Source organism: Archocentrus centrarchus, chromosome 7, assembly GCF_007364275.1.
Source record: "Archocentrus centrarchus isolate MPI-CPG fArcCen1 chromosome 7, fArcCen1, whole genome shotgun sequence".
NCBI lineage: Eukaryota > Metazoa > Chordata > Actinopteri > Cichliformes > Cichlidae > Archocentrus > Archocentrus centrarchus.
Window position 1 is genome coordinate 34,573,720 of NC_044352.1, and position 11,841 is coordinate 34,585,560.

At 38.5% G+C, this 11,841-nt stretch overlaps 1 protein-coding gene across 1 annotated transcript in view; it reads right to left on the reverse strand.

Moving 5' to 3' along the window:
- The window catches only part of prkcz (protein kinase C, zeta), a 178,615-nt gene extending 171,923 nt beyond the window's left edge, over positions 1 to 6,692 (reverse strand). The window contains exon 1 of the mRNA XM_030732648.1: positions 6,400 to 6,692. Coding sequence (XP_030588508.1) covers positions 6,400 to 6,476 — 77 coding nt within the window. The 5' untranslated portion in view covers positions 6,477 to 6,692. The remainder of the gene's footprint in view (positions 1 to 6,399) is intronic.
- Positions 6,693 to 11,841: the final 5,149 nt, after the last annotated feature.

Here is an 11,841-nt window from a genome sequence, read left to right on the forward strand (position 1 = left end):
CTGTATTGTGTGTTTACAAAACTAAAACAAACTGAAATGATAGATAAAATGATTTTCTGTGTGTCAGTTTATTTAAAAGCCTCGTGGATTGATATGAAAAAACTTTCTCTGCTCTAGAAGTTTTAGCTGATAGCACCATACCACAGACATATGTCTATGTGCCATACAGCACCTCACTGTGTGTGTCTGCTCACTGTACCAGTCCACAAAATAATGGTAACAGCAAAAGTTGGCGTAAAGCGACAGAGTCCCATATGGGATTTCTTTGACTACAATAGCGAGGCAAAGAGAAGCGAGTGTGGAACACTTCTCGAGGGAAAAACCCCACCAACCTCAAAGTCCACCTGAGGAAAGAACACAAGGGGGCTACAAAAACTCTGAGCCTATGCAGTAACCTACGACGCAACCTGATGTGCACCTCTCAAGAAATGTAATGTCAAGTCCAGCTAAATCTCATTGTCTAATCTCATTGTACATCCTGTATAATGACAATAAAGGCATTCTATTCTATTCTATTCTATTCTATTCTATTTTCAACATAGTTTTTAATCAGTGAGAGAATAACAATCAGGAACTAGCCTAACCTCCGCCAAGGCCATAGGGTCACTGACGCTGTAATACGTGTATCTAAATACTGTGAAATAATCTTTCATCTTTACCAGACAACAATTACCCTCTATCCCGCAATAGTGAAGAATCCTTAAAAAAAATTCCTGGATCCAGATTGTGATCCAGATCACCGCCAAAATTTAATCACTTCTTCCTCTTGTCATTTCCAACCACTCCACAAAATTTCAGCGAAATCCGTTTATAACTTTTGGAGTAATCCTGCTGACAAACAAACAAACAAACAGACAAACCAATGCGACCAAAAACATAACCTCCTTGGCGGAGGTAATAATATTCAAAGCATCAATATAAGGACTCACAAATGTCAGCAAATTCCTGGAGGGATGTGAGGGAATGAAGCAAGTGAAAAAAAATAAAATAAACTGACCACAAAGAACGAGGACCAAGGAAGGGAAAAAAATCCCAGCATTTTTTTGTTTCTGTTGGCCGGCACCACAGATAAAACACCAGCACACGACCACACACACACACACACACACACACACACACACACACACACAATGCAGCTCACACAAGCATAAATGCCGGTAGGTTGTGTACATAGGCCCCACAAAGACCCAGCGCAGAAGTCTAATTAGTGAGTATCTAACCAAGCTAGCATCTCTGAGCAGCTCTGACAGAGAACCAGCATCACAGCATTGCAGCAAGGTGACAACCATAACGGACTGTTTTCAGCGAAAAAATAACTGCTGGATAATTAATAATGCACAGAAAGCAGGAGGATGAACAGATACATTTGTTGCACCTTGAAACTTGCACCTGACAAAGTATGAAAAACTAAAACTAATACTAAAACCAAGCATTAAACAAAAAATAAAAACTAATAAAAATGAGCAAAATCACTCTAAAAACTAATTAAAACTGAGTTAGAGATAAAAAAAAAAAAAAAAGTTAAAAAATAAGAGAACTATTATAACCTTGCTCTGTACTTCTGTTCATGAATTTTTCTGTGAACAGCAGATTGTGACATCATCCCACATGCCCTCTGGAGGTTGTTGTTGATGTCACTAACAATTGATTTAGGTGCTACCTTCTGAAATATGTATCAGATCCAGATGTAAATACTGGAAAGAAAAGCTGAGTTGCTGATCTGTTCTCTCACATTCAATTTTTAATGTCAAACCCAAATGTCTTCAGTCTACAGCAAAAATAAAGGGACTGGCCTCACTGTTCCAATACTTTCAGAGGGGAGTGTATACAGTTAGCATTCTAACTTCAATAAATGTCTGCTACATAATACATATCATTTGTTAAGCTCACTTTCTTCTGAATGTCAGACAGAATAAAGCAGCCTGTCATTTAAGACACCTGTGACAAAATGACCCTGACTCATCACTAAAGTAGAAAAATCTACATCCAAAACCAATGGATCAGAGCAGTCTTTATCTCACTCACAGTCCTGACATACTGCTGTATACAGCTGCAGTAGTCTAAACATTAGCACGTGTGCATCAACCTAACCTTTCGTGGCTTTAACTCTATTCCAGCCACAACTGGTTCAGCACGGTGCTATTCTTATAGTCAGTGGCCTTTCATGTTGTCTGTGAAAACACGGACAGCATGAGTTCTATCAACTTTATATCGACCATGTGTCATATTTCTATCAAGGAAAAGTTATATTATAATAATTATCTTTATCGTTCTATTGCCAATCCCTACTCAATAACCACTTTCGATACGTTGAGTGCACAACCAGGTTAACATTTACGATAACTCTTTAATATTTTAATGTTGTTGAGACAAGCGTTGTACTGACCTCATTCTTCATAGAGACTGTGGTGTTGGTCTTTAAGATACATCATCAAGTTTCAACGGCTAGTTTGTGAAGGGGCTATGTGCCTGCCTGTCTGCAGCGGAGCTGTGTCAAGTTGTGTGCCTGGACAAGGTGAAGACCACGCTTGGTATCAATACTGTTGTAAATGAGTGTCTACTCTGATAGTAAATTTTTTGTATCCATTAGCATCCAAGTATCAATTTTTTAAACAACCCTACTCAGTTCATATGCTGCCTACAATACTTTCGGTACTGAAAAAAAAACCCAAAAACAAGTACTGGTTCTAGTGACATCCCTCTCTTCTATAAATCTTCTGGTTCTTTCAAACACCTTGGTCAACAGCTGTTTTTTTAAATGTGCTATAGAAACAAAGTTGACTAATGGACAAACAAAATAAAAAATTTGGAGACTGGGCAGTCATGATGGACAGTAGTTGTAGTTTAGCTGTGGGACGCTCAAAAATATGGTTTCAATATTAAAAATACTCATTAAATCAAAACCATTTTAAGCATGCTGTAAGAGACTGGCATTCTGTGATTAACTTTAACAGCTCTACAAATACTTTTTGGTAACCACCTCCTAGAACAGACAAAGATCATTTCCAAAGTAAACAATTTAGAGAACGTATACTGCACTCTTGTACAAGGGTGTATACTACATAATGTCTTTCTATTTATATGATGTATTACAATAATCCAGATATAATGCACACTTAGAAGGTATTCACATCATATTATACTTGTGTATATAGGAATATTATTACTACATAATGCACCCATACTAAATTTGCTGATATCAATGCATTACTTATAACATCACTTTTGTCATAAGGCAACATGTGCAAAATGCAACCATGTTGTTTACATTTGAGCAATATTGCTGAGCAGTAGGTATGGTTTTAATACTGCTCAGTGATGAGTCTTGGTCTGTTCTATATGGTCATGTGTCATCCCTGACCAACAGGATAGACAATGGCCAGCCAATCAGAAGTTGGCATTACAGGCTAATCAATGCAGCAGCAGCCTAGAACTGATGTTAGTATAAATAGACTGACTACCTAGAAATTTGTGATTCCCCAGTTTCCCCCAGTTTCTCACCATCTAGCTACTGCCTGTACCTGTGCTTTCTCCATTTCAGTCAATAATGGTCAAGTGGGTACAGCCAATCACACAACACAATATGATCACGAGAAACAGCATCCCTGTAGGATCCAGTCTATGGCTACTAGACAGAACTTAGTGCTGCAGCATTTTGCTAACTAACTCATTCCATCCATCCATACATCCATTTTCTTCTGCTTATCCTTTGCAGGGTCACGGGGGGCTGAAGTCTATCCCAGCTGTCACCCTGTGCACGTTGCCAGCATGTCGCAGGGCTAACACAGAGAAACAGACAACCATTCACACTCATGGGCAATTTAGAATACCAATTAATCCAACCCCACTAACTGCATGTCTTTGGACTGTAGGAGGAAACTGGAGAACCCAGATAAAATCCACACAAACACGGGGAGAACATGCAAACTCCACAGAGAAAGGCACGGGCCAAGGTGGATTCAAACCCTGACCTTCTCGATGTGAGGCAACAGTGCTAACCACGTGCCTAACTAACTAATTCTTCCCACATTTTTGCTAACAGAAAAACAAGTGAAGCTGTCACTTCAATTGCTCGCCTCAAAGATGAGAAATGTTTATCTCTGGATCCGGCCCACTACGGGTTGTCAGACATCTTTTTTTTTTCTAGAAGTTGCCCATGTTACTGATCATTTCATTTTAATATATTTTTTGTTCTTTCATTTTAGGCCTTTTTTGATTCCATGGGTATTATTCTTTTTCTTTTGGAAAACTAAAAAATTACCAAAATAGGTTATTATTAAATTATTATTGTTTCTCTTGCCCAAGTTCAGCTTGGCTAAGCACCAGGATGAATTATCTAAGCAGATTTAAAAAAAAAAAAATAGATGGATGGGTGGATTTCTATTATCTATTATCTAGTTTAAAGGCATGCATTCAAATTTTCTAAGGCGGCTTGGCTTTCATCATTTGTGCATACACAAGGTGTGGGGCAGTTCTATATCTGACCCCAGAGGAGAAACAAAAAAGAAAAAAAATTAATCAGAATCAGAATCAGAAGGTTTTTATTGCCATATGGGTGAACAGGTTCACAGCATTAGGAAATTGCTGCGGTACTTCGTGCTTACAGAAAAAAAAAACAAATAAGTATAAAAACTATAAGACAATATACAAGTATACAAATTGCAAATATACAGAGATATTAGAGCTTACAAAATATACAGTGCAGAGACTAATTAAAAGATAAAAGAATGTAGACTATATTCCACTAATATGTACATCAGACAATGCACCTTGAACTTGAGCATGAAACCTTTGTAGGCACAGTTTATGCACAGGTTTGAATTAATGAAGCCCAGTGAGCCTAAACACCTCAAACTACAGTACTTGAAAGACCAAAGAAGACCAGTGCGTGCTGACTATCATGGACTTTGGCCCCATTCATGACTAAGAGGGCCACTCAAAACCTGGAAAACCCAAATATTCCACTGCAGCCAGACCAAATACTAAATACAAACACAAAAAGAAGCAATTTACTGTACTTACATTCTAGATTATATTATTTTGAGAATATACTCACAATTATGGTGTCATATTTCATAAGTTCACAGAACTGCAACTCCTTACCGTAACACCAAATTTAGGGATCTTAGCTTCAAGACAGCATAAATAACAGCAACTTCCCAAAGATGCTTGAATAAGTTATTAGGGCTCAAGCACTCACAGTACTAAGACCCTATTGTATCTACTCCGTTTATTATTATTATTATTATTCAGGCCTTTTTGAGAGCCTAAATATGCTCAAAAACATGAAATTTTGTAAACATATCAAACTTTACATATTTTATGGGTTTCAAATATGCAGAGTACAAAATGGTGCCATAGTGCCACATATGAAAGTATCCCCAGCACATAGCCTGATCTATGAGTTTGAAATTTGGTACATGTATAACATCCCAAGACGAAAGCTTTAAAGGTCATGACACCCTGTACAGGTCGCCAGCCTGTTGAAGGGCTAACACAGAGAGACAGACAACCATTCACACTCACATCCACACCTATGGGCAATTTAGAATCACCAATTAATCCAACCCCACTAACTGCATGTCTTTGGACTGTGGGAGGAAACCGGAGAACCCAGAGAAAACCCACGCAGACACGGGGAGAACATCTATGTGCTTGAAATTCTGTAGCCTCATGTCAAGACCCAAGATAATTTTTGGTGAGTTCAAGCTAAAGAGCTGGTTGATTGCAAAGATTTTGTTTTCCATCACAGAGCATGCTGGCACACCAAATTTCAATTATTCACTACAGGACACAAAATTGGGATACTGCAAATATACACTGTCCAGTCTGACATGTAATGTGTGTGTTCAATTCTATTTATATAGCATATAAATCACAAATCAAATCACAACAAACAGCTTTATACTGTCAAGTAAAGACCATACAATAATTATGTGTTGTCAAACATTATCTAGTGGGCACAGGGAGTGATAAGGAAATTATTTTTGCAACAGCATAATTAGAATCCAGTGTGTAAGATATACCAATGGCTGCAGGAAACTCTTCGACTACAGCACACCTGACCACCAGCCCACTTCCACTGCAGCACACCATCATCGCAGCTTTAAGTACTTATTTTTACATCAGGTGAAATACTGAGTTTATTATCTTGTGAAGGTGAAAAAGATTCCAAAATTCAAGAACAAGCATTCTACAGTGGGTTTAATACAGGTGACAGGTATGGAAGACTGCAGTATCTCTCTGACTGACGCGTTTCTAGAAAACGAGGCTACGTGATGACCCTTAACTCCGCCACATATGTGGAAGTCTCCATTCCACAGGTGTTTCCCCTGGACACCGTTACAAGCCGACTAGCTTAAAGGAACTTAACCCTGCATCCCACGGAGAGTTACTTACCCACAGTAGTGTGCTTTAATCTTCACAAAGTCCGGATTCAATTCCATTATGGATCCGTTTGACGCCAGCATATGCATTGTACAGTTTGGTTAACCTCCTAACTAGCCCAACGTTAACAGGACAGGCCCAAACTCGTTGTCTCACCCGGTCACGTCGATAGACAGAAGTTTACATAACTCGATGAAAGAGAACGTTTAGCCCAGTATTCTGAAAACGAAAACTTGAGAGCTACTTTAAAGTTTCTTTGGTTAAGGTAACGTTAGAGCCTTTGGAGACGGAGGAGATGTCAAACTAGCACGAGTAAGGCTGGTATTTCCGGCCGTGAGTTTCACAATAAAACAAATAACGCGTAAGGTATGATGTAATTAGATATAGGTTTAAAGGACGGCTCTTATTATGAAACCGAAATCTCTTAATCCCTGATCGCTCGAGCTCAGAGTGTGGCTAAACTTGACACGGTTTCTTACGGCTCACTATGGTTACCGTAATCCAAATTCACCTGTTCAGTTGTCGCTGCCGGGGCTTGCTGACAGTCCCAGCAAAAAGTCTATTAATTATATACAGGTGTACAGACAGTGTGTGGTCGTAGTAACTGAGTCAAATTCTCTTTTAATACCATTTTTATTTCCTCTTTTCTCTGTGGGTTCATTTATCCTAGAAGTAGTCCTTTCACCCAGTATGACAATACTTCATGGTGTATTTTTCTCTCCTTACGGAATGTTTTTACCATTTTCCAGCATTACAACAGGTTTCCTACAATTCTCCGAAGTTTTAACATAAACAATAACATTATTTATTTATTTTTTCCATTTTGTGCTTTAATTAAAATTGTGTTTCGTACAAGTGGCGTCTCAGTAAGCCTTAGGACAGCCTCTACACTGGTAAACGGGGAAAAACGGTATCGCCATAAACAATTTTGTTAAACTGTTGTTAAGCGTCACCTAGTGGTTAAATGACAAAAAACGTTAAAATGCAAGAAGTGTGAAAAAAAATAATATGAAGTTATTATTTTAACCAAGTATTATGATTTATTAATATAGTGAAATAACAATAAAAATAGATAATATTGCACTTCTTATAAATATAGCATGGTAAGCAACTCTATTACCTTAAGAGTATGATTTAATGATTTCATGTGCACTTACTGTAAGTGTTGCCATTTAAAACAATCTGCGGATGGATGGATGGATGGATGGGTGGATGGATGGATGGATGGATGGATGGGTGGGTGGGTCAAATTAAGAACTAAATAAGGTTTTAAAAAGCATTTGATGATGTGAATCAAAAAACTTGATTCACATAAATCTGTATGTCTAATTTGTCTCTTGCTCCCTTCTTCAATGCATTTCAAAAACACATTTGTTGCTGTAACAATTAATGTACGCTCATCATTGTGATTCATGAGTACCACCAGTTCAGTGACAGGATGGAGCGAGACTTAAAGATCAACCTTAAAGACATACTGGTAGCTTCAGCAGATGCTTTACTGATCTGTTATTTTGAGCCCAAAGGGGAAGCATTTAATTTATTGGTGTCGCTTTCTCACCTGTGGCCACAAGCTGTGAGTAGTGACTGGAAACATATGAATGTAGACATTTACGCTCACCTTTAGAGATAGGATAAGGAGATTCATTGTTCTGGAGATGCTTAAAGTAAGGACACTGCTCCTCATTGAGAGGACCTAGCTAAGATGGTTTAGATATCTGATTAGGATGCCTCTTGGAAACCTACCAGGAGTTTTGGGAAGAGACTTGATTGCAAACCCAGGAGGGAGATTCTTTCATGGCTGGCTCAATGTAACCAAGAAGGGCTGTAGGATGTAGTTGAAGAGAGAGAGATCTGGGTAGCTTTACTTAGGCTACTGCAACCTACACCAAGATAAGCTGCAGATAATAGACTGAATTAATATTTTTTTCATACTTTCACAATTTGACTCTGTATGCCACCAGAGTTGATTTTTTTTTTTTTTTTTTTTTGGGGGGGGGGGGGGGGGGGGGGGGGGGGGGTTAAAGGCTCAAAATTAAAGTGTTTTCCTGAGTTAACAAATGTAGTGGAGAGCACTGTAAATAAAAATATTCACCTGTGGGAGATGTAAATATTACTTGGGAAAAAGGGCAATGGCAAGAATTTCAGTTCAATTTCAGTTCAGTTCCAGAAAGGCTGACAAGAGTTACTTCAATGAACTATGAATATGTTTACCCTGCTTTAATTGCATGTGTCAGTAATTAAATAATAATAATAATAATCCTGAGACCAGGCTTCACCACTGCAACAGGTAAATAAATAGCAGAGCCATTTTTGACAGTAATTAAAGATAAAAATTTGGACAAAACAGATGAGATACATTTTATTTATGGACCTGAGAAATGAGTCAGACTCAGGACTGATTTTTGTGATTTTCAGTGAAAAATGTGATGTGGCTTGCAAGGCATTTTACCCTTATTTCATGGCATCTAACTCCATTTAGTCCCCATAGACATTCCACTGTGAAGAGATGGCATACCATTTTGTGACCTTGATTTTATTAAATGGACTGATGGTCTTTTTCCTTTCTACTTTTGTATATAACATTTACACACACTCTAGTGAATTAAATCGGGGGCAACTCAGGGTTCAGTATGCCCAACAATACTTTGACCTGTAGACTAGAGGAGCCAGGGATCAAACCACCGACCTGCTGATCAGCAGACGACCTGCGCTCCCTCCGGATAAAGATGAGAAACCCTGTGTAGGCACATCAGTGACAGAGAGCTTGTTTGAAGTCAGGGAGAAACTCTAACCATAATCACACTGAACAGTTTTCTGTGTTGTCAGTGAAAAAAATTATTGTATTCCATTTTGTTCCAGCAGAAAGTACTTCAAAATATGTATTTACAAATATGACTGTATACACGCATACACAAACACACACTTAAACATAATTAAAAAATAATCACTTGGAAATACCTTTGTTGTTATTTCTCTGGTATAATATGACGAGTTTACACAGTGGCTCAGAGACATGAAGTATGTTTGGTACTGTAGGCCTCAGATATCAACGTGTAGTAATGAAAAAATCTTTTTTCAAACTTGAAACAAGAACCTATATATTATATATAATTTGAGTACTTGTTACCTTAAAATTAGAAAATGAACTTGACTAACAGCAGTAGAGGTCAAAATTAATCAATTAGGTACAGAGAAGTGATAACTCATAGGGTATATGTGACATGCAAGTTCAAATACTAGATAATGACAAAAAAAAATCAAGCTCATTACAGTAGGACACAAATGTGTTTATAATAATGGAGCAAAATTTGAAATATTTCTCTTTTTTTGCTGAATTAAAAAAAAAAGTACACCCTTAGTATATGTATAAAATCAGTTGATGTGGTGTCACTGTGGTAATGACACAAAAACACACATTTCCAGGTGCTGTCATAAAATAACGATATCATGAAAAAGTTGACTTATTCAGTAATTCCATTCAAAAAGTGAAACTTGTATATTATATTCATTTATTACACACAGACTGATATATTTCAAATGTTTGTTTTAATTTTGATGATTATAACTGACAACTAATTAAAAACCCCAAATTCAGTATCTCAGAAAATTAGAATATTACTTAAGACCAATACAAAAAAAATGATTTTTAGAAATGTTGGCCAACTGAAAAGTATGAACATGAAAAGTATGAACATGAAAAGTATGAGCATGTACTGCACTCAGTACTTAATTGGGGCTCCTTTTGCCTGGATTCCTGCAGCAATGCAGCGTGGCGTGGAGTCCATCAGTCTGTGGCACTGCTCAGGTGTTATGAGAGCCCAGGTTGCTCTGATAGTGGCCTTCAGCTCTTCTGAATTGTTGGGTCTGCCGTATCGCAGCTTCCTCTTCACAATAGCCCATAGATTTTCTATGGGGTTAAAGGTCAGGCGAGTTTGCTGGCCAATTAAGAACAAGTCCTTAAAGCAGGTACTGGTAGCTTTGGCACTGTGTGCAGGTGCCAAGTCCTGTTGGAAAATGAAATCTGCATCTCCATAAAGTTGGTCAGCAGCAGGAAGCATGAAGTGCTCTAAAACTTCCTGGTAGACGGCCGTGTTGACCTTGGACCTCAGAAAACACAGTGGACCAACACCAGCAGATGACACGGCACCCCAAACCATCACTGACTGTGGAAACTTTACACTGGACCTCAGCCAGATGGATTCAGTGCCTCTCCTCTCTTCCTCCAGACTCTGGGACCTTGATTTCCAAAGGAAATGCAACATTGACTTTGATCAGAGAACATAACTTTGGAGCACTCAGCAGCAGTCCAGTCCTTTTTGTCTTTAGCCCAGACGAGACGCTTCTGACGCCGTCTCTTGTTCAAGAGTGGCTCGACACGAGGACTGCGACAGCTGAAACCCATGTCTGCATACGTCTGTGTGGTGGTTCTTGAAGCACTGACTCCAGCTCCATTTTTGAATGGGTTTTATTTCCCAATCCTCTCCAGGGTGCAGAACCTTTTCACAATATTCTGACTTTCTGAGATACTGAATTTGGGTTTTTCATTAGTTGTCAGTTATAATCATCAAAATTAAAAGAAATAAACATTTGAAATATATCAGTCTGTGTGTAATAAATGAATATAATATACAAGTTTCACTTTTTGAATGGAATTAATTAAATAAATTTTTTCATGATATTCTAATTTTATGACCAGCACCTGTAGACTGTGTGGGGCAGAGTGATCTGTGGAGCCAGTGTAAACAAATGCAATGCATCAGCTAATAGTCATAAAAATAGGGGCTTAGTTGTGTCAGTGGACACTGAGGACACAGGAGGGGGGTCGACTGAAGGTGGACTGGCTGAGGCTTATTAGAACGTGGTAAGTAGGTATCCAGATGAAGCATGAGTTTGGCTGTGGCTTAATTTCTCTAGAAGCAAAATAAAGGAAGAATCAACTTGAAGGTTGGTGGGAACTCCAGGAAACATTAGGAACACTGATAGGAAAACTAAAGTTACTTTTCACAGGAGAATGACTTTAACTAAGAAAAATGCAAAGTCAGATGGAGCTTCATTGAGGCAGTCAACTTCAGCCATACAACAACAGAAATGATCATTTCACACATGCACTTCAAAGGAATGTCCCTCTAGGACAGCCAGACCTTCTGACTGACTCTGTACTGTGGGGAATTTCTCTCCTCAGGGGAGGGCCGCCTTCATCTGCCTCCAAACTCTGCGGCAGTGACTGAGATAATGCTGCACAGAAGGTACTGCGATCTTGTTCTCTTGAGCTTGAAGTAGAGGAGGCTGGTACCCTAGAGAGGCTTTCAATGGAGACAATCTTGTAGCAGAAGAAATGAGAGTATTGTGGGCTATTCAGTCCAAGTTATATATGTACTTGAGGTGGATGGATTGGAAGCCATGTAGGATAACCTTTAGCGCCTGATTGGTCCTCTTTGTTTAGACATTAGTCTG